Genomic DNA, 24,681 nt, shown 5'->3' with positions numbered 1-24,681 from the left:
CTCTATGATTCTACTAGGTAATTCTTAATAGAACAAGCTACTTTTTCCTCCTCAGAGCATCCATTTCAAGCTCTAATTGAACAGCTGTCCCTTGCTTTTTCTGTGAAACGCTCTTCCATTGTCAAAACATCCTGACAAAGGTTGCCACCATCTTGTACTGCAAAAAACAACTGAAGTTTCATTTCTGTATCTTTTGGGGATGCTTCATTCTCTCTAACAACTTGGAGTGTGGAGAAGCATTCTTTGAATACTTTCATATTCTCCTCCAGGAGACCTGCCTACACTTAGAACACAAATAATAGTTATTCAGTGGTGGCAGAAATACCAACACCACATATTCCATGCTGTCATTGTACAATTTCTCCTACTCTCTGGACTGATTGAAATTTTCAGCCTTGATTTAAAAAAAAAAAACTATTGTGGGTGTTTACACCTCAACCTTAAGAACCTAGTTCAAACTTTTATAACCAATTAGTCCCTTTTTAACTTGAACACTCCCACTTAACTTCCTTTCCTTAGACCTAATAGTAACTTCATTTTCATACTCACTTTCTCTTTAGCCTTTTACCATTCTCCACTCTGTCAATATGCTTTACTCTTTCATTGTTACACATATCTTTTCTTACTTATCTTGTCTTGACAACTAACTTCTTCTTGTATCTTTCTCATCAGATTCTATTCCCTAAAGCTTCCTGATCCTCCTAAATCATTTTATATCCTCCTTCATTTTCTTTGATTCTGTTCCTCTTGAGGCAGCTAGGTAGTACACTGGATAGAGTAACCGCCCTGAAGTCAGGAGGACATGAGTTCAAATCAGGCCTCAGACCAAACACTTGATACTAGCTGTGTGACCCTGGGCAAGTCACAACCCCAATTGCCTAAACAACAACAACAACAAAAACTCTTTGGATTCTGCTCCTCTTTCAAATCAGAACTAGAATCTTGACCAGCATCTAGGCCTGGAGATTGTTCTTTAAATTTTCTGGAATTTCTCTTAATTTCCTCTTTTCTAAATTCAACCTTTGAACTCTTATTAGTCCAAACCTCTCCAAATCACATATCTAAAATCCTTCTTCTACTTATTCAACTTGTCTTTCTCCTGCTCCCTCTCCCTAAACTTTCTCCCCCCCCTTTTTTTTTAACAGACCCTCAAATGTAATTTTGAATACAAAAGACTTTTATGGCCAACTGAGTTTGAGAAAAGCTATTCTAAACAACTAAACTTTGCAACATTATCAGGGACAGTTGCTATGGCAAAGAAAATAGTCTGGTAAAGCCCACATAATTTGCTAAATATGTGTCATACATTTCCCCAGTGCTAGCACCTTGGATTCTTGCCAACAGTGCCAACCCTAAGGGTAGTAACTAAAGAGACAGTTCTCAGCTACAACATCCCTTCCAATGTGTCATGCCAGCGTACTGGTAGGTTATGAAAGTGTGCAAAGTCACATTTGATTTGCAGAAACACAAGAGCTGTTTGTGTTTATTTTAAAAGATAGTGTGAACTGTTCCTTTGCAAATAATCCCTGGAAACATGTGCCTTGCCTGCCAGCTTCTCGGGTAACAAAGATTGACAGTACAGAATTTATTCCAAGAAGTGACAGTAGGCAGAATTTCTATCAGATGCTTTGTATCATAGAATAGCAATGCACATCTGGAAAGCAAATCCCCATAATGTCTAACAACAATATTTTTTGCACAGTAGGTAACCATATCCACTGTCATTAAAATATGCCTTTTCTTAACTTCCTTTAGTTGCACAAAAGTCTGCATACTGTTATCCTTCCCATTAAAACTAGACAAGTCTGAAAATGAATATAAAAATGAATGGTCTAGCAATGATCTATTATGGAATCAAAATTAAATTTTTGCAAGTCATTTGAAACTCTTACTAATGAAATTAGAGGACGGAATGAGAGGACAAGATGGCCTAAGACTGGTATTGGAGTATGGGATTTATACAAGTTGCCTCACAAAGACTGCTCTACAGATATCTCTCTCTGTGTCTAGATATAGTTATTCACACATTTAATTTGCTTGCCCCAGATACTATGATGTAATAATAGAATGACTTTCCACATGGATAGCTCTGAGAAAGCTTAGAAAATACTTTCCATATATGTCTTATTCGTTCTTTGCAACAACCTTGTGAAATGTTCCCATTTTAGAGATGAGAAAACTGAGATTAAGTTAAGACAAATTAAGTAAATTATCAGAAGTCACAGACCTAGTAGATGTTAGAGCTAGTATTCAAACACTGGTCTCCTGATCCCAAGTTTTTTCATTATACCACACTTTCTTTCATGATAGCATAGGAAAAATACTTGTTTTGGTTTCCAAAGACTTGTGTTCAAATACCAACTCTGCCAACAATTAGCTATGTGACTTGGAGCAAATCATTAAAATAATAATAGTAATAAATGTTATGTAATTATATATTTTATATTATATATGATTGCTCTATAAATAATAAAATAATAATAGCTAGCTCTTTAAGGTTTGCAGTGCTTTGCGTATATTCACTCAGATTCCCATAACTCTGTGAGGAAGGTGTTGCTATTATGTCTGTTTTATAGATAAGGAAGCTGAGGCTAATGTGATTAAGAGATTTCTAAGGTCACATAGCTGGTCTTGGTCTGGGGCAGAATTCAAAGTCAGGTCTCTCTGACTAAAAGTCCATTACTCTGTCTTCTGTACTATGTAGGTGCTCCAAGCCTCTGAACTAGCTGAGTCTTAGTTTTTTCTCTGATCTAAAATGGAGAAGGAAATGGCAAACCACTCCAGTATCTTTGCCTAGAAAACCCCAGATGGGGTCATGATAAGTCAGACACAACTGAAAGTGACTGAACAACAACCTTATAGGTTGTGGTTGGTACTAAATAAGACAATTTGCCTAGAGCACTTTGTAACTATAAAGTTTTATTACAAGTATAAACCATACTTCTTTTAATATCTATCACTTTAGTACTTCATGGATTGTCCTTCCTTAACATGGTTGTTAAGAGTTGCTATGACTGAGAAACTCATTTTCCTCCAACCAACCAGGAGGCAAGTCCCTGTATGGCCAAGGCCATACATGAAGCCTTTAACAGATTAGTAGGACTTGTAATCTTCTGAGATGGCCTTATACCTTGGGAGAATCACAGAATCGTAGCATTGGAAGGGATCTCTATGGCCATCTAGTTCAGCCCACACCTGAAAATGACTCTCCATTAAAATAGATCCAGCAAGTGGTCATCTAGCCAAGAGGTGTCAAACATGCATGCAACACACAACCACATTAAAATTGAATTGGGAAATATTTAATAAAATAAATAAAAATACAATTAAACAGAAATAAAATTAATATATGGTTTTCTAAGTCAAAATGCAGCTTTTGTAGGGATCCTTATGTATGGTCAGTAATCCTTATTTCTACCTGAGTTTGACACTATTGACCTAGCATTGCTAGAGGACCACTAGGAAGGTGAAACCCACTGCTTCCTACACTTCTAGATAGCTGTAAGGGTTAAGAAGTGTTTCCTTGCATCAAGCCTAAATTGGCTTCTGAAACTTCCATGCTATAAAAGAAAAACTCGGTACTCTATGTTTTAGGCACAAGCCTTCCAGGGACAAATTCATTAATTAACTAATTCTAAGCATCTTTGCTCAGACAGAAAGGAAATCCACAGTGGCAAAAATCCATCCTGTCTTTGAAAATTTCTCTGACACAAACATTTCTACTCATTTAGCAAAAGGCAGTATTTCAAAATAAGATAAAACATAGTTAACACAGCTAATAGTTTAGATACACCAAACAGAATAATCCCTCAACTTCCGTCCTACCCTAGAGAATAATTTTCCTAAAACCATTCAAGCCTGCTTCAACTACTCCAAGGAGTCTTATTTCAGCCTGATCAAAGTTGAGCTCAAGAGATACTTCTATTAGTTGAATTAAGCAAATGTGTTCTTGCTTCTCTTAGTTTGAACATTACCCTAATCAATTTCAGGGAAAATTATTTCCTGGGCTGATCAGGCCCTTCTCTTTAAAGTCTGGTTAGGCTTTTTGTAAGAATGACATAAAAAGATTTCAGCACAGGAAACTGTTTTTGGAATTGATAATTTAAAAAAAGGATGACTTAGTTTCACACCAAGAACTTCCAACTACAGTATTGTCCTAATATTATTTTGTAATGTGTAGCTTTAAAAGAGAATTGGGTGGGGGTGGGGGAAGACTTAATATGCTTACAGACTCATTGCACCTAATTCTGCCCTCTGGGGCCAAGTATAATCTCTCCTCCACTTGACAGATCTTGAGGTACTTGAATACAGCTATTATGCTGTACCCTGAGAATTCTCCAGCTTAAATGTGCTCATTTCCTTCAATTGATTCTCAAATGGCATGGACTCAAGACCCTTCAACATCCTGGTGGTCCTCTTCTATGTCTCTTCAGTTTATCAATGCCCTTTCTAAATTGTAGTGCCCAGAACTGAACCCATCTCTCCAGATAGTGTCCGATGAGGGCAGAGTACAATGGGATCACCACCTTATTCCTAGAAGCTACATATATGCTTCAGTGTAGCCCAAGCTCTCATTAGATTATTTGACTACCTGCCATTCAACACTACTGACTCATACTGAGCTAATAGTATTACTAAAAACCCAAGAATGTTTTCAAATAAACTTGTTTCTTATCATAGTTCCCCTATCCCATGCTTGTAAAGTTGACTTTTTGAACCCGAGTGTAAAACTTTACATTTAGCCCTACTGAATTTCCTCTTATAAGAGTCAGCTTGAACACCAAGCCTGTCAAGATCATCTTGGATCATGACTTTGCCATCCAATATGTTAGTAATTCCTCCCAGTTTTGTGCCATATGCAAATTAGATGAAAGGAAGGAATAAGCATTTATGTAGCTCCTACTATGTATAAGCATTTGACAAATATTATCTCATATGATCCTCACAGTTGTGAGGGAGGTGTTATCATGCTCTCCATTTTAGAATTGAGGAAACTGAGGCAGATAGAGATTAAATAACCTGCCAGGATCACACAGTTGCTGAGTGCTTGAGGCTGGAGTTGAACTTCCTGACTCTAGAACAACGTTCTATCCACTGTGCTACCTAGCTGCTGCAATATGACATGATGAGCATGCCATCTATTGGTGCATCCGAGTAGCTGATAAAAGGCCTTGCTGGGGGATCAGAGATGGAATTTAATGAAAGGCTACGTTTACTATATAACAATAATGTCACCATACTAAATGTAATCTATGTAGTCACTGGTGATTTTTCTCCTGGCTAGAGAATCTCTCTTTTATGATTACTCTGAAATGGAAATAAGCTAGGATTCTTCGTTTAAGTGAAAGGATAGACATAGCACTGCTGGGCTCTCCTGGTGCAAAGGGCAGCAGCATAGTTAGATAGATTAGAATATGAGTGGAATCACTGCCCAAGGCTACCAAGTTCAGGAAACTTTAGATCCTGTACTCCATCCACACACTTCTTAATATTGTCTGTTTCTGACATCAGCATAGCATCCCATTTATCGCTCCACCACTCAGAGAGTCATTCCATATAACAAATAGGATTTTTGAGAGGAAAAATGAGGAAAAAATCAACACACCTGATTAATACATTAGAAAAGTCTAAAAAACATGTACAACATGTGTAACACTTGTGGACCTCCAACCTCCATGAAGGGGTAGGTCAGAGATGTCTTCTCATACCTCTTCATTTGAGTCCCACTTGATCCTTATAATTCTGTTATGTTTGCCTTTGATTTTTTAAATATCCAGTTGTTCTTTACATTTACATTGTTTTAGTTACTGTGTATATTGTTTTCTCGGCTTTACTTACTTCACTTTGCATCAGATCATGTAGATCTTTCTATGTTGCTATGTATTCATCACACGCCTAATTTCTTACAGCACACTAATATTCCATTACATCCATCTACCACGATTTTTTTAGCCATCCCTAAGTGACAATCATTTACTTTGTTTTCTAGTCTTAGCTTTCCACAAATTGTTGCTATAAGTATTTTGTAGTATATAGGGGCTTTTTTCTTATCAATGGCTTCCTTGGAATGTAAACTCAGTAATGAAGTCACTTGTTCAAAGTGTATAGACATTTTATTCACTCTACTTACATAATTCCAAATTACTTTCCAAAATGGTCATGCAATTTTATAGCTACACACAATATATTAGTGTGCCTATTTTTCCACCTCTTCAATAGGCATTGTCGCCATTTTTGTCATTTTTTTACATTTGTTAGGGTATAAAGTGAAACTTCAGGGTTGTTTTGATTTGGATTTCTCTTATTACTAGTGATTTGAGGCATTCATTCGCGTGGTTGTGAATACTTTGCAGTTCTTCTGTTGAGAACTATTTAAACGTATCCTTTGACCATTATTGTGTTAGGCAATAGCTATGTCCATATACTTGTCAATTTGGTCTGAGGGCTGACAGGCTAAGTAGCCAAAGCAGATGCTGTCTGAGACAGTAGTCAATCCCAGCCCTCTGGAACCTTCCCAGAGATGGGACAGACCCTTCCCACTGCATGGCTTTTTCTGTTTTTCTATGACTTGATTTTAAAATGCCTCATCAGCTTCCCTTGCTTATTCTTTTCATAAGGAAGTAGCAAGAGGGTGAAAAACGACAATATTATGGGGTTATTTTCTGGGTCTGAGCTAATCCCCTTGATGATCTTCTAATCTGGAAACAATTTCCTTGGCAACTATACCTCTCACCGTATCTTTCCATTATAGAAAGGGTCTTAGAGGTTGTCTTGTCCAAAACCAGAAAAATTAAATACGTAGTAAAAGGCCCTACAAGAAGTAACTGGCAGAAAAAGGGTTCAAGCCAAGGTCTTCTACTTTCCAATGAAGTAGGCTTTCCATGGCAACCATGCCAACTCTCTGCACCATGTAATCTCTTGTCGAGGGCCTTATCTGCCTAACATGCTAAGAAGGCTGAGGGCTTTTTGTTTGTTTTTGTTGCTTGTTTTGATCTGTTTTTTTGCTGCCAGGATGTTTTTACAACATGCCTAGATTCTCTTTTGAAACCTGGTTCTTTCTTTAAAAGGTGGTACCTTTTCCCCCTTTAAATATTTCTAATCACATTTAAATAACTATTGAACAGAGGGCTAACATTGTTTCCTCACATCATTGCATCAATCCAATCTAATCTAATAAACATTTATCAAGAGCCTACTATGTTCCAGGCACTGTGCATCAGCAAACTGAACATTTTTTTCTCTTCTTCCTATGTGCCCTTGGCTTTTTGGTTCTTTTAAAGTTTAAATTCTTTTTTCACTTAACAAGCATTTTTTTCTTGATCCCACATTTTTTCCCAGTTGAACAAAAAGAAAAATGCAGCTCTCATAACAAATATGTGTGGTCAAGCAAAGCACATTACTTCATTGCTGGTGTCCAAAAATGTACCTGGATCTTAATTCCATCATCTCTCTACCAAGAAGTGGGTAGTATTCTTCATCTTCAGTCTTTTGGAAGCATGGTTGAGTGTTTCATTGATCAGGGTCCTCAAATATGTTTTTCTTTATAATGTTGTTATTCCATAAATTCCCCTCCTGGGTCTTGCTACTTCACTCTGCATAACTTTATATGGTTCTTTCCAGTCTTCTCTGAAGAGGTCTGTTTCGTTATTTCTTCTAAGCTTTAGTATCCAGAGATTTTGTGAATAGAAAGTGACATAGCAGAAAAAAAGAATTTAATTTAAAGTCCAAGGACCTGGGATCAATTCTTAGCTCACCTGCTTCATAGACTATTCCACGTACTCTCTGGGCTAAGTGTTTCTCTGGTGTAAAATGATGAGATCGGACCAAATGATCTTTGAGTTCTCTTCTTGCTCTCAATCCTATGAAAAATCTTTCTTTAGAATTAAATCATTAGGGAGGGGCAGCTAGGTGGCACAGTGGATAGAGCACTGGCCCTGGATTCAGGAGGACCTGAGTTCAAATCCGGCCTCAGACACATAACACTTACTAGCTGTGTGACCCTGGGCAAGTCACTTAATCCCAATTGCCTCACCAAAAAAAAAAAAAAGATAGTAATAGAATTAAATCATGTTCAGATAAAATGCATAGTTCTATTATTTCTTACTACCCTTACTTATTTCCTCTTCCTTGCTAACAATTTTATTTTTATTATTACAGGCAATGAGAGTTTAGAAGAAAATTATGTCCAAGATAGCAAAATGGGCTTTGTCATCAATGCTATCTATGCTATGGCCCATGGACTGCAGAATATGCACCATGCTCTCTGTCCTGGACATGTTGGTCTTTGTGATGCTATGAAACCCATTGATGGCAGTAAGCTCTTGGACTTCCTCATAAAATCCTCCTTCATCGGTGTATCAGGAGAAGAGGTGTGGTTTGATGAAAAAGGAGATGCCCCTGGAAGGTAATGAAGCAATTCTATCCAGCAAAATAGTTGAATGAGAATTAGATTTTTTTTTCCAAACAGGTGGATATATTTTGTTTTAATTACCACTGAAGATTATTGGGATCAGTATAGCTAGAGATAAATAAAAGCATGCCTTGAGAGGAGAATAAAGGTAATAAATGCATCCATCTTTCTCAGACACGGAGGGAATGAATTTTCTTTACTGGAAATAAGACTTTGCCTAAGGTTAGGGTCAGCCTAAGGATCATTGATACAGAGCCTGAAGGGCCTACAAAGATCATTTCATCCAAACTCTTAATTTTACAGATGAAGAAACTATGCCCAAGGAGGTAGTGAAGTAACTTGCCTGACAAGAGTATATAAATGTCAGAGAAGGAATGCATTTGAGAGAATAGAAAGCCACCTGGGTGATAATATCTGAGGGATTCTTGGAAGGTTTTCCCTTCCCCCCACCCAGAATCTCTACAATTAACTTGTGATTAATGCTTGATTTCTAACATTCAAGATTCATGTCTTTGTGTCAAGTTATTATTCATGTTAAAATGCAAATATCCTTGGTATGGAAATCCATTAAGCCTGATATCAGCCCTTAAGATCATAACTCAAATTGGTTTATTATATTCCTTACAATATGGAAATTAGTTAGGGAAAGGTTTGGACAGACAATACAGAAGAGAGCATAGTCTGGGAAAGGCAGACCTAGACGAGGAGAGGGCCTGCTTCAGTAAGCCAAGGAGAGCAATGAATAAAGGCATTAGGTACCTGAAGGAATATTTATTGTTTTTGTTGTTCAATCACATCAATTCTCTGAGACCTCATTTGGGGGTTTCTTGTCAAAGATACTAGAGTGGTTTGCCATTTCCTTCTCCAGCTCATTTTACATATGAGGAAACGGAGGAAAACAGGATTAAGTGACTTGCCTATGATCACATAACTAGTAAGTGTCTAAGGCCAGATTTGAACTCATGAAGAATTTGAACTTCCTGATTCCATGCCCAGTACTCTATCCACTACACCATATAGCTGTCCTAGTACATACAGCCAGTATGTGCTCTGATACACACTGGCTACATACCCCAGAGCATATCACCTAACCTCAGTTCTCTAAGTCAGTGTTTCTCAAACATTTTGGTTTCACTACCCTTTTTCACTCTTAAAAGTTACTGAGGATCTTCCAAAGAGCTTTTGTTTATATGAGATATGTATATATATATATATATATATATATATATATGTGTGTGTGTGTGTGTGTGTGTGTGTGTGTGTGTATACACACATATGTATTATATATATGTATATATATATATATATATATATATATATTTATCACATTAGAAATTAAAACATCTTAGTATTATTAATGAAAAATAGTTTTGATCTTATGGAACCCCTGAAAGGATTTCCGGAATCTCCAGGGTCCTTGGAACATGCTTTGAAAACCACTGCTATAAACAACTCTCTGGAACGATAAGTTTCAGAGAAAGTGTCAATTTGCATTGGTAAAGGGAGTTTCCCTAACCAGGAATTTGCTCTGCCAATAGAATCACTCTTCCAGCTCAAATATTTTATTACAAAGTTCTATGTATATTGAGCTGAAATATTCTTCCTTGTAATTTCTTAATCCTAGTTAACCCAAGTTCTTCCCTTTGGGACAACAAAAAAAAATATCTAATCCCTCTTCTAGACTAAAACCATTCAAATATTTGAAGACAAACTTCCTCTTTATTTTTTTAGACTAAACCTTCTAGTTTTCTTCACCATGCCTTCACATGATATGACTTCCATAATTTTCACCATCCTGATTGATTTCCTCTGAATGTACTGATGCTTGTTCAGTGCCTCTCCTAAAATGTGGTACCTGTAACTGAACACCAAAAATGTTTAGCTTAAGGTCAAGACTCATCAAGACCAAATTTTCCAGTTATTTCTTTATGATTGTTTTTAGTTTTGTCATAATTCAAGCACCTGGCAATGTCTTGCATGGTATAGGCATTTTAATGCGTGTCTATAGTATTGAATGAGCATCATTTCCCGTGGAGCTTTGGGCTATATGGAATTTAAGGAAGGTGATACAATGTATTGAACACTATATTAGGGTCAAACCCCTAGATTTTAGTTAAAGTTTTACCACTTCTATTCAATTAAACAAATAATTATTTAGTACTTATTATGTGCAATGCAGTAGTATTAGGTGCTAGAGCTACACAGACTGAAATAGAATAAGTCTGTGCCATCAGGGAGCTTGGTAGCTGTGAGACCTTGTTGGTCAAGTCAGTCCACGTTCCTGAATAGACTAATAATACCTACCCTCTTACCTCATGGGGCTGCCATGAGAATCACAGGAGAAAGGATTGAATATTTCACAAACATGAAATTATTTTGAAATCTGTATGATATTATACGATTTATCACTGTTACCTGGTATTTAGCTACTTTCAGGGGGCCATTGTCTGAATTTAGATTGTCTGGTTATTTTAAGGTTAGTGAGACTGTGCACAAAAATTAAGGATCGTGTGCATCGGCACATGCATGTGTGTATATACAACAATCTAGTTGTAGATGTAGAAATCTCTAAGGCTCTAAATTATAGAACAGTTGCTAATCTTCATTGGTAAAGAAAGTTTGCTCATTAGTAATTTCCTTCACCTGTTAAATCATGTATTGGGACAAAAATTACTATTACAAATCCAATCCATCAGTTCCTATTCTAGGAACTTAATGTGTGTATGTATACACACACAAACGTGTGTGAGGGGCAACATCATTTAGTGCATGGCATGCTCGACTTGGATTCGAGATTTGGGTTCAAAGACTACCTCTGGTGCTTATTGTTTCTATGACCATGGAAAGTCACTTAACCTCTCTAAGTTTTCTTATCTGTAAATTGAAAGTAATGAGCTCAATGACCTCTAATATACCTTCTAGTTCTAAATCTATTATCCTTTGTATGTGTGCATATGCGTGGGCCTTTTACATCAAGAATATTAGCTAGCATTTATATAGCACTTTACACATGTTATCTCATTTAATCCTGACAATAATCCTGGGAGATAGGTGCTCTTATTATCCCCATATCACAGATAAAGAAAATGAGGCAGAGAGAGCTTAAGTGACTTGCCCAGAGTCACATAGTGTCTGAGACCACATTTGAACTCAATTCTGCCTGACTCCAAGTCCAGAACTCAATGCACTACCTACCTAGCTACCTTCAAATGTGAGTATTTGAATTAAAACAATTCACCTGTCACACAGCAGGTAAAGTCTATGTTCTATCACTTATTTATGAGAGAAGAAAGTCACCCATTACTTAATTGCCATAGGAACACAGATAAGTGCAGTTTCAGCTGTAGCCTTATTCTTTCCTAATCAAGTGATTGCTTTATGGTCTTCAGATTCCATTTTCCCGACTGATGGAAATCTGTGTTTATTGGGACCATCTGTCCTTGTAGTTGTAGAAATCTGTCTGTATAGCCAAAATCTGGGTCAAGGGGGACAGGGATGGCTAATTCTCATTTGGATCATTTACCCTATGCCAGCTGAGTTACCATATTCTTATAATAGATATTGCATCATTTGCCCAGGTGGTTATCCACCAGTTATCCTTCTTGTTTGTGGTGCCTAAAAATCTGATCTATTCATTTAAAAAGTTCCTCTGTGAATGCACAAGCAGAGTAATAACTATTCTATGTTTTTTAGAAACTGCCTTGCTATTTATTATGTGAATTGTGGCCACAATTTGACCTTGGGCTCAAGAAGCATGATACTGGGACAGTACAGCACCTGCAGCTGGTGGTGGGTGGTTGGTTAACAATAAATACCGACATTTATAAAGCCCTTTCAGGTTTTCAAAGCAATTTCCTCCTAGTTATCCAGTGAGATAAGTAGTACAAGCATTATGATTCTCAATTTTAAAACAAAGAAGATGAAAATCAGAGAGGGCAAGTGCTTTGCCCATGTCACACAGATTGTGAGTGCAGAGCTAGGATTTGATAATAATAGCTAGTATGTACATAGTGCTTTAAGGTTTGTGAAGTGCCATACAAATATCTCATTTTTTCCTCACCACAACAATGGCAGGTAGGTGCTACTATTATTTCCATTTTACAGATGAGGAAACTGAGGCTGAGTGGTTAAGTCATTTGTGCGGGATCACAAAGGCTGGATTTGAACTCAGATCTTGACCCTAGGTCCAATACTCTATCCGTCATGCCAGCTTGCTGATTCCAGGCCTCCCAGTTCCAAGTCGATGGTTCTTTCTACTCTACCACACAGAACTCTGTACAACAAACATATGTCATTGGGACTCCTATCATCTCAAAATCAGAGATAAGAAATAATATTTTAGTGACTTGTAAACTCTGTATTACAGAATGTCAGAGATAGAAGGAAGAGACCCCAGAGTCTAACCTGTACCTTAACAAGAATCCTCTCCATACCAAACCCAACAGCCTTTGAAGAACTCTAATGATAAGGAAACCCACTATCCCCAAAGCAGCTTATTCCAATTTTTATGGCTCTAATTGTTAGGAAGTTTTCCCTTTTTTATATCAAGCCTAAATCTGCCTCTCAAACTTCCACCTACTTCCCCTATCTCTTGCCCTCTGCGAATTGAGTAGAACAATTCTAATAATTCTCCCGCAATATAATTGTTCCAATACTTGAACAGTTATCACATCTTCTCCTGTCTTCACTGTACTAAAATTTCTGTTTCATCTAGTAAATTCTCTTTTGATATGAACTAAGCTGTTTGCCATTCTTTGAACACTCTCTTGGCTTGTCAACTCAAATACAGTGATCAGAACTCAATATCTGATCCTTTTCTTGGATGTTCTGTGAGCATGAAGCGATGCCTTGATGCGACGGTATCTCACAGCACAGCCTAAGCTAATTCATGAAAATCTGTTTGTAGAAAATAAAGAACAGTGTTACAGCACCTTCTCTTGTTACTTCAAAGGAACACGATCAACTAAAAATGTCCATCACATATTCTTTTTGAATTCTATGCCCACTTGTCAGTGACATATAGTATAATAATATTATGGTATCAAAGTATTACCTAAAAAGTGTCTTATAAATAGTAGAAGCTACCCAAAATTTTTTAATGCAGTAAATGCTAATGAAATATTTTTGGTTTTTCCTACCATATCTATATTCTTACTCAAACCAGTATCTTCTAGTTTTCATTTACTCATAGGCGCACCAGTGTACCCTTCTTCCCTACCCTTATAGGACTTTCTCTGAGTCTTCACAAACCCCTGGGAAATAAGACTAAATATCAGCTATACAAAAGCAAAGGACTTACTTGCAAATGGAGGGATTTTTTTTCATCATTGAAGAAGCAATTCTGTTTTTTAGTTTATTTCTCCCAAGATATTAATCAAGGGCTTAGTCACTACTGTCCCCAAGCCCATTTACAGGAACCATTTTATGTACTCTAGGAGGTGGCTGGTGGGTCTCTTTTTAGTTCCCTTTTCAATCTCCCCCAACTCCTATTCTCTTCTACTCCACTCTACAGTTATAGTCCTGAGGCATAGATAGGGAAGCGGAACATGTCATTGTCTCTGCCCTAATACACACAAAGGGGAAGGAATAAATGAGACAGAGACAGAGAGAGAAACAGAGAGAATGGAAAGAAACTTTAAGGAAACCACTCATATTAGACATTCACAACAGGTTTTTCAGCCTTAATGAGTATGGAGAGTAAGGGTGGGAATTAGAAATGAACATTAATCCAAATAATTAAAATGGATAATAGTATATCATAAACAAGATTTATATGCAGCACCAAATTACACTGAAGACTGGCTACATAAATAAGTCTGAGATATTTTTGGCCCCACAAAGGAGGAAAATTTTTTCCTTCCTAAGTACCAGGAACTTGCTTTGCATACAATAGTACTTAATACATTCTTGTTAAATAAATGAATGATCATCAGCAGGGTTTATGGCATGAGTTTAAAGAGCTCACTTCTTTCCCTTCACATTAGCTGATGCATTTTCATTTGACCCATGAGAGATTTTTTAAAAAATTTCCTTTGTCCATCATCATCATCCTGGTTTTCCCCCTGCAGCTGTGTTTGAAGAATCTGGCATGAGTTTGCAGTGGAAACCAGCCTGCTGCCCCATAGAGAGTAAATTCCAGCTGTGTAAGCTGAGCAAGGAATGGAGGGCCCAAGACATAGCAATTAGCTTTCTGTAATAAAAAGCCCGAGGCTTGGAGATAAGTAGCTAGAGAATATGTCTTGGAGAATCTTGGCCTGATCCCCAGTGGTTATCACTCTCTCTTTTTGAATCACATGCTAAGCACTCTATACATTTGTTGCCAAAGCGTACAGCGCCATTACAGAAGGATGAATAATAATAATGGCTTTGTGGCTATTCATGTCACACTCTTGGTGACCCCATTTGGGGTTTTCTTGGCAAAGATACTAGAGAGGTTTGCCATTTCCTGCTCCAGCTCATTTTGCAGAGGAGGAGACTGAGGCAAACAGGGTTAAATTATTTGCTCAGGGTCACCCAGCTAGTAAGTGTCAGCTAAATTTGAACTCAGGAAGATGAGTCCTTCCTGACTCCAGGCCCAGTATTGTATCCATTGAGCCACCTAGGAAAAAGAAATTGAAAGAATCAGAATAGGGAATGAGGTAATAAAACTATCTCTTTTTGCAGATGATATGATGATATTCTTGGAAAATCCCAAAGCCTCAACAAAAAAAATTAGTTGAAACAATTAATAATTTTAGCAAAGTAGCAAGATATAAAGTAAATCCAAATAAATCATTGACATTCCTATATATCGCAAACAAAACTCTGCAAGAAGAGATAGTAAAAAAAAAAAACAACACCCCATTTAAAATAACTCTAGACAATATAAAATACCTGGGAGTATGCCTGCCAAAACAAACCCAAAAACTATATAAGCAAAATTATTTTAAAAAACCCTTTTAATACAAATATAATCAGATTTAAATAATTGGAGAGATATTAATTGTTCATGGGCCAATAAAATAAAAATGACAATTGTACTCAAACTAATTTATATATTCAATGCCATCCCAATTTAATTACTAAAAGCATCATTTTACTGAATTAGAAAAAATAATAAAATTCATTTAGAAAAAAAAGTCAAGAATATCAAAGGAAATACTGAAAAAAGTACAAAGGAAGGAGGTTTAGCAGTACCAGGTCTTATACTATATTCTAAGGCAGTAATTATCAAAACCATCTGGTACTAGCTGAGAAATATAAAGGTAGATTAATGGAATAGAATAGACATGCAATTTGCAGCAACAAATAAACATAATAACCTTGGATTTGACAAGTGTAAAGACTAAGATTTGGGAATAAGAATTCATTATTTGGTAAAAATTGTTAGGAAAACTAGAAAGCAATATGGCAGAAAGTGAACATGGACCAATATCTCATACTGTTTACCAAGAAAAGCTCAAAATGTATATATGACCTAGATATAAAGAGAAATTTTACAAGAAAATTAGAAGAACATAAAACATATTACTTAGCAACTCATGGATAGGTGAAAAATTTATGAACAAAAAAGTGAAGGAGAGCAATTAGGCATAAAATAGATAATTTTGATTACATTAAATTTTTTAAAAGTTTTTGTACAAATAGAACAAATATAACCAAGATTAGAAGGAAAGCAGAAAATCGAGGAAATTTTTTATAGACAGTTTATCAGATAAAGGTCTAATATCTAAAATACAGAATGAACTTTGTCAAATCTGTACGAATACAAATCATTCCCCAATTGATATGAACAGGATATGAACAGTTTTCCAATGAAGAAATCAAAACAATTTATAGTCATACAAAATGCTTAAATCATTACCGATTAGAGAAGTGCGGATTAAAACAACCTTGAGATATCATTTTATACCTACCAGATTGGTTAAAATAATATAAGGAGAAAGGGACAGATGTTGGAAGGAATGTGGAAAAATTGGGACACTAATTCATTGTTGGTGGAATTGTAAAACAATCCAACCATTTTGGAGAGGTGGAATTATGACTAAAGAACTATTAAACGACCTACACTCTTTGACCCAGCAATACCACTACTTGGTCTATTTCCAAAGATGATTAGGGGAAAAGAAAAAGAACCTATATGTTTTAAAATGTTTATAGCAGCTCTCTTTGTGATGGCAAAAAACTAGAAATTGCAGTAGTGCCCATCAACTGGGGAGTGACTGAACAAGCTGTGGTATATGATTGTGATGGAACAGTATTGTGGTATAAGAAATGATGAGCTCAATGATCTAAGAAAAACATGGGAAGAGTTACATGAAATAATAAACAAAGAAATGGGCAGAACCAAGAGAACATTGTATACAGTAACAACAATATTGTTTTAAGAACAAATTTAAGTGAATAAATCATTTTGTCTATTACAAACACCAAAAATAACTATAAAGGACACATGAAGAAAGATGCTATCTGCATCCAGAGAAAAATTGATAGACATATGTATAGAATAATTTTACATGTAAATATGTATTTATTTGGGTCTAATGGTAGCCATTTCTAGGGTGGGGATAGTGGTAGGGAAGGAAAAAAAGAAAAAATTGCATGATAATTTTGTTTTGTATTTGAAAAAAATAGCAAGTTGTGCATAGTAGGTTTGCAGTTTCATGAACAATCATCATTTTTATTGTACTATGTTATGGAAATGCTTGTTTTATTCCATAAATTAAAAAGAAAATTTTAAAAAAAGAAAAAAAAGAAAGTTTATAAAACATTTTCTTCATAACAACCTTATGAGGGAGATAGTGCAAGTTTTATTATATCCATTTTCCTGGCAATGGTCAGAGGCAATGGCACTGAGAGGTCCTACAGCTAATAAGTTTCAGATATGAGACTTGGGATCTTAGTGCTAGACCTGGAAGGGATTTGAGACACCATTAAGCCCAACCCCCTCATTTTACAGGAAACTGAGGCCCAATGGGGTTAAATGACTTGCCCAGGGTCACACAGCTACTAAGTATCTGAGATGGGACTCAAACCCAGGGCTTATGACTCCAAATCCAGTTTTCTTTCCAATATACCAATATGGCCTCTCTCAATCGCCTCTGAAATATTTTCTGAAGCAGCTCCATAAGTATAATAATTCATTATCATTACTGATGCTAATAACCTGGAAGTTATCATTTTCACTACAGGGAGAGAGAATGGTGCTTAGAAGAAGCTATCCAAGGTCGAACTATACACTTACAACATAAAATGCACTATATTTTTGTCAAGTGCATATAATCCATGAAAGTCCTACTCTGATATTTTGTTCTGACATAGAATTGACCCTGATTTAAAAAAAATATCTCTTCAGAAAAATCAGACTCAAGGCTATGACAGTGGAACACAAACTCCGATAGGGCCTACAATGCTAAAAATAGCTTTCAGGAAAAGTCTAATGACAGACCGGGTGTTTGTTGTTTAGTCATTCAGTTGTATCCAACTCTTCATGCCCCATGAACTTGTCCATGGGGTTTTCTTGGTAAAGATACTAGAATGGTCTGCCATTTTCTTCTCCAGTGTGCTCCCATTTTACAGATGAGGAACTGAGGCAAATGGGGTAAAGTAACTTGCCCAGGGTCACACAACTATTAAATGCCAGAGGCTGGATTTGAATTCAGATCTTCCTGACTCCAGGTCTAGTCTTCTATTCACTCTATCACCCAAGTACCACACATTAAATTTGGAGAGGCTTATAACCAAAATATTGGCCAATACATGATGGTTCAGATTTTTTCCTTTTGTTTTACTTTTAGTCAAAGCATCTCATGACATTTTGGAGATGTTGTGAGCTTTACTCCTGGAGGGAATGCCCACACTGATAAAAACATAGATTTTTTGAAATGTTGAAGGAAATAGATAGATAATGGACAGATGGATACTGAAGGATGGAATTGGGAAGTTTGTGTTATGGGCTGTTGTACTTTGTTCTCAGAGAGGACCAAAATGACATCACTATACTAGAGTCAAGTCTCAGTGTGTCCAACTGTGGCTGATCAGACCAATAGGAGCTTGGAATGTTCTACCACGAGTTGGGCACAAATAGTCCATGTGAATATTTGGAGTAGATTCTCTAAATTTGCACATCTCACATTTCTTTTGAGCTGCTTCAATTCTGCTTTGCTCACAGAGCACAGCACTTTCTCTGATGTGGGCACACCATGCCATGCTGGGTGGTCCTGTGCCAGTGTCTCCCATGCCACATGACCAGTTCCCAAGTTCTTAGGAATTGATTGTTCTCTTAAGACAGCATCACTATGTACAGAATGAAGTAGCTATTTAGGGAATCTGTAACTATGATATGCTGTTTCTTCTCCTTCCTAGGTATGATATCATGAATCTTCAGTACACTGATGCTAACCGGTATGATTATGTCCACATCGGGACCTGGCATGAAGGGGTGCTGAATATTGATGACTATAAGATTCAAATGAACAAAAGTGGCATGGTACGGTCTGTGTGCAGTGAACCTTGTTTAAAGGGTCAGATTAAGGTAAGCCTCCAAGACTTTAGTGGATAATGGTTATGATGAAGCATATTGCACTCAAGAAAAACATTTTTTTTCCCTTAAACCAAAGTATGACCAGAAATGGAATGCCAGGCTGGCTATTTCCTTCTCTCCGCCCTGCATCCTACACTTCACCCTTCCACCCAGTTTTAGTGTAACTGAATTTTGTGCACATCAGAAGAAAGAAAAAGGGAATATAATGCATTTATGGTAATAAATTTGGATACTGTCCCAGGAAAGGGAGACCATCTGCTTTAATCCCACACTTCTACCGGAGGCCTTTCTGACTTCCCCCAGCTGTTAGTGTCTTCCTCTCTCAAATTACCTTCCATCTACTCTGTAGACATCTTGTACATTCCAAATTCTTTGCATGCTTTCTCTCCCATTAGAATGTGAGTTCCTTCAGGGCAGAAACTATTTTCCCCTTTTTCTTTGTATCCCCAGAGTTTAACACAGTGCCTGGCACATAGTAGGTGCTTACTACATTTTTCTTGGGTTGACTTGACTTAAATATTCTTTAATATTTTATTTGAGGTGGAAAACAGGTCAAAGTATATACATGAATACAATGAAGATAGACCTCTAATAGAAACAATAGGTCAAAGGGAAATGAACGGGAAAATAAAAACTCGAGGATCTTTGCTCTTCCTGTGGTTTACTGAAGCTGGACAACATTAAAAAAGCATACAACTAAAATAGCAGCATCCCTCATCCCCTTCCCTTGACACCCACAAGCTTGCTGATTCCTTGGAAAATACTAATTGACTGTAGGCTGAGCATTTTTATGTCCCCTGATAACAATAGCTCAAATTTGTGAGGTGTTTTATAATTTACAATGTCAATTTTTGTCTTTGTCTTTGTCCTGGGTATATAGAATAATTATGTGTGAATTACTTGGGAAAAGCCAAAGATTTTGATAAGGTTTTATTTTGTGGCAGCAATGACCATGTGTGTGTATGCTTCTGCCAACACTGGGCTTCTCAACATGAACATCAGAAATGCCACTGAATTGGTCTCCGCATCTTTAGTTAGCTCTCAGTCTATTGATTGCTGGATCTTATGTCATATAACACGTTTTGTTGCTCTTCTGTTGTGTTTTTAGAGAACAAATATTATTCCAAAGACATATGCAAAAGTTATAGCTTTAAAAGAGCATAGTTTAGTGACCGTCAGTGATAATTGCAATAGATTTGAGGAAATCAAGCGTTTCAAGGATCATAGCATTTTAAGGATTTTTTAAACTCACAATTAAACAGGACCAGTAGCACTAAAGTGCAAAGGAAAATGCAGTCAGAAATGAAAAATGTCAAAAACCTAGAAATGATTGCTGCAAATAATGAAAATAAGCAAAGTTCCAAAATTACTGAAATCCCCAAATAGATACTGGAACACTAAACCATGATTTTGACTCATTCCACATGTCACAAAAGGCTAGCAAATTTATCTAAGAGAAGGAGATAAATCATGCTTCAATGATATAGGAGTTTGCCTCACTTAAAATCCATTGAAAACCTATGGGCTATAATCAAGATTAGACATTGAAAAATGCAGTATTCAACAAAAGTGCACTTTATATCCAAAAAAGTGTGGGTTCATGATGATGTATTTAAAAATGTGCTGAAATCCTGTGAATTAATGCCAAATAATGAAAAAGAAATGATTGCAGCAAAAGAAGTACATATCACCCACTGCTTTTTTTTCCTAAAGATATAAAAACTTGTAAGGTATATTGTCTGTCAATAAATTTAATTTTACTGTGTCCTAGTTAATTTATATAACACCATAGATACTTTAAAAGTTCTTATTCAATTGAATAAAAGCTGCTCTCTCTATATGTGAAGAAAACTTGAGTTTCACAATGATCTACATTCATCAAGCACATATATTTTGCAAAGCACTATACTAAGAACCATATGGAACCACACCTACTATATGTCAGGTGTTATACATTGCAAATATTTCTAATTTGATCCTTACAGCAACCCTGGGAGGTAAATACTGTTATTATCCCTATTTTACAGTTGAGGAAACTAAGGCAGAGGGGGACTTGTCCAAGGTCACACAACTAGAAAGGGTCTGAGAATGGATTTGAAGTCAGATCTTCCTGACCATGGGTCCAGTGCTCTATCCATTGTTCCACCTATTGACCTTATTGGGAATACAAAGACAAAAGTCAAGTATGCCCTTGTCAAAAAGTTTACCTTCTCTTTAGGGAAATATCACATATGATAATTTTTGGGTAGCATTAGCAATTGTAAGAATGAGGAAAAGACTCATGTTGGAGGGTCAATGAACAATGAAGGAAGCAAGGGATTTTAAGAGATAGATGAAGGAGCACATTTTAGGCCCAGGGCAGCCCAGAGGCAGGAGGTAGGATGTGATGTATGGATAAGCTTGTGAGGGAAATATTTCAAGTCCTGTCCATTTTAAAAAAAAAAATTGGTGATGAAACCTATATAAAATCAAAATCCTTTCTCAATGAGGGGAAGAAAGGAGGAAGAGAATTTGGAACTCAAAATTTTTTTTAAATTTTTTAAATTGTTTTTACATGTAATTGGGGAAAACCCAAAAATTAAATTTATTAAAAACAAAACAAAAGAAATTGGGGGTGATAGTAACACCTTATATACAGCATTTTGTGATTTCAAAAGCTCTGTGAGGTTTGTTTGTTGTCCCCAACTCCCTGATGTCATTGGTATAAGGATCTTCCTATAGGGAAACTCTTTCTCTCACTGCAAATCAGGACCTATTTGGCAACTTGTTGGCTGAAACACTTTCCTTGGGAGGATATTAATTCCTTAAGTCATACAGCCAGTCTGTGTCAGCAGCAAGACTTCTACCCATGTCTTTCTGGCTCTCTATCCACTATACCAATGATGTAGTAGAAAATGTTATTATTACTCTGATTTTAAAGCTAAAGAATTAAAGATCAGAGAAGACAAGTTACTTGACCACATGGCTAGTCTGTGTCAACACCAAGGGTCTAAATCAGAGGTTCCCAAACTCATTTGGCCTACTGTCCCCTTTTCAAAAAAAAAATCACTCAATAACCTCCTGGAAATCTACTTTCTTTAACTCTTTAACAGTTTTTTTTTTAAAAATTTGCGTCATTTCAAAAAATATATAAAAATAGTTTTTTTTTAAATGATACATCTTAAATTTAATGACTTGTAAATCTTTAGGTTTTTTCCTGTACTGAAATTTTGATGACACATATTGAGTCATGTAACTATATAATATCATATTGTAAACAAGTCATTACACACACATACTCCTGTTGATGCATGCTGAACATCCCAACAATGCACAATATGTTGGCCTGCCAACACTTGCTCGTTAAGACCTGTAGGTGGACTTGACCACTGATTGGCTATAACTTGCATTTTGTGCGTTTATTTGGAAAATAATGTAATCACTATGACTTTAACTCTGTTACATAACAGATGAAACAGGCAGGAATGGTTTTTCAAAATTTTCTTCTCTTCTTTCCTGATGCTTCCACCACCCCCTTTATTTTTATTCAATGCCCTCCCATTGTACCTGAGGCTACTACCACCCCTCTGGATTGTTCTAGTGCCACCCTGGGGGCGGTATCACCCACTTTAGGAACCATCACCTCCCTAAACTCTGTTGTTTTTATAGCATGATTTTTTTATAACATGGTGCTTTGGGGGAACACATTTGGCATGTTATAGCAGAGTTGACTGTATGCTGTAAACAAGAATAAAGGATAGGTAGGGTTTAGATGTAAGAGGATTCTCTATAAGGGAAGGATGGCGAAAACTCTATCTCATACAATTTAAAAACAGATTGAGTGAGATGATGAAAAATATAGATTGGGGGAGGTACTTTGAAGTGGCAGGAGTATAGATTAGATGACCTAATAAGTCATTTCTATCACTAATTTTCTGTGATTCATCTCTTAATGCAGCCAAGTCATGATATAAATGTCATCCAGCCCAGCTGTTGGTGTAGCAGCAACTGTATGGGAGTGTGTCCTTACCCCACCCTCCATCCAGAACTGCCAAGCCAACCTCATGAACCATGCAGCCACTGTGCAGGTGGGAACCCCTGCTAGTCTGTGCTCCAGGTAGCCTTCCCACCCTGTGCCAATCTCTTGTTGCAGAGGCAAGGACAGTTTCTGTGTCACCAAAGCACAGTGGAGGGCTTTTATATTTTATCTATTATAGCAGCGGAGAACGGGCTACTCCAGTATGCTTAAACTCACTAGTTCTGTCTCATTTTAAGAGAGGAAAATAATATTAATCCAACTAGCCCTGTCTCATCTTTATAGCTTCTGACACCATCTGGGTAGTCTAACAGGCTGGCTCTCGTGCTACATTCTATCCCCTCAGAAGGGATGTCTAAGTCTTGTTATGTAGAACTATCATCAGAGTCCATCCATGTGGCTCTGTGTTTCTCCATGGCTGTCCACTGGTGAAAGGGATTCTCTGTGGCCAGCAATACCCTGGTAGGTAGTAATGAAATACCAAGCTGATTGTACCTGTTGCCATAGAATATGGAGAACACAGTCCCAGGTGCTGCTTTTTCCAAGCCTGAAGACCAGAGAGAGTTTGTCACAGGGATGCTTTCCACTGTATTAAGTCTACAATGCCATGCCTGTGAAATACTTTATGGATAGGCAAAGAGCAGTCTTCTAGGTATTAAAAGTGAGAGGCGGGGAAAAAAAGGCAGGAAAAAATATCCCCTTCCTCCTGAGATTTGCTGCACAGCAGCTCCCTTAGAAATTCCTTCCTGCCAACTTTACCCCTGGCAGGCTATGAATGGATAGCCATGTGTCCTTTGTACAATGGCTCACACATTCCAGAAGAGAAGCAGGGTCACTCATTGCTAGACCAGAGAGCAGGTTGTCTATGGAACTCCGCTCCTGGTGCCTGGCAAGATGAATGCCTAGAAAGCATTGTTCGGCACTATTGTGGTATGTAGATAGAGTGCCAGGACTATAGTCAGGAAGACCTCTCTTCCTGAGTTCAAATGTGACCTCAGATACTTACTAGCTGTGTGATCACTTACACTGTTTGCCTCAGTTTCTTCATCTGTAAAATAAGCTGGAGAAGGAAATGGCAAACCACTCCAATATCTTTGTCAAGAAAACCCCAAATGGGGTCACGAAGAGTCAGACGTGGTTGAAAAACAACTGAACAGCAAGAGCATGGAGTGTTCACCATAAATGCAGCCTAGGGCAGGGAAGGTACTGTTTCAAAAGTATTGTGCCATTCGGTGGGAAAAGATTTGTCCCTGAAGTGGAAAAATAATGTTTATCTGTTTGTTCCCACAAACTCTCCAGGCAGTGTGGAAATAAAAGAAATTCAAATTCTGTTTACCAAATAGCTGCACTTATATTCAAACACAACTAATTTACCACCTACCAAGCCCAGGTGACATGAAAGGAAATCTCAGCAGCCTCTCCAAAGTACAGACACAGCCAATTTACGGGAGAGTTTGGGGGCTAATTTCAGGGTTAATAAATTCCTTTATTAACAATGAAAGGCTTTTCATTCTGAATGCAACTTAAAATGCTTTTTAAAAACATGCCTGCTTCTCTTATGAGTATAACATATAAAAAACATTGTTGAGGACAAATTCTTATAAAACCTAATTCAACAAATGTTTATTAAGTCCTGAGCATTTGGGCTCAGAGTACCACACCTGGCCAGGAAGACTTGAGTTCAAATACAGCCTCAGATACCTCCTAGCTGTATGACCCTGGGCAAGTTATTTA

The 24,681-nt window shown here is 37.0% G+C and overlaps 1 protein-coding gene across 1 annotated transcript in view; it reads left to right on the top strand.

The window, feature by feature from the left end:
* GRM1 (glutamate metabotropic receptor 1) overlaps positions 1-24,681 on the top strand; it is a 416,528-nt gene that overhangs the window by 342,201 nt on the left and 49,646 nt on the right. The window contains 2 exon segments of the mRNA XM_020986558.2: positions 8,158-8,404; positions 18,755-18,923. Of these exon segments, the coding sequence (XP_020842217.1) occupies positions 8,158-8,404; positions 18,755-18,923 (416 nt within the window).

This window comes from Phascolarctos cinereus, unplaced genomic scaffold (genome assembly GCF_003287225.1).
Source record: "Phascolarctos cinereus isolate Bilbo 61053 unplaced genomic scaffold, phaCin_HiC Scaffold_5;HRSCAF=322, whole genome shotgun sequence".
In the NCBI taxonomy this organism is placed as follows: domain Eukaryota; kingdom Metazoa; phylum Chordata; class Mammalia; order Diprotodontia; family Phascolarctidae; genus Phascolarctos; species Phascolarctos cinereus.
Note: the sequence above shows the minus strand (reverse complement) of the source record. Positions and strands in the feature narration are given on the sequence as shown.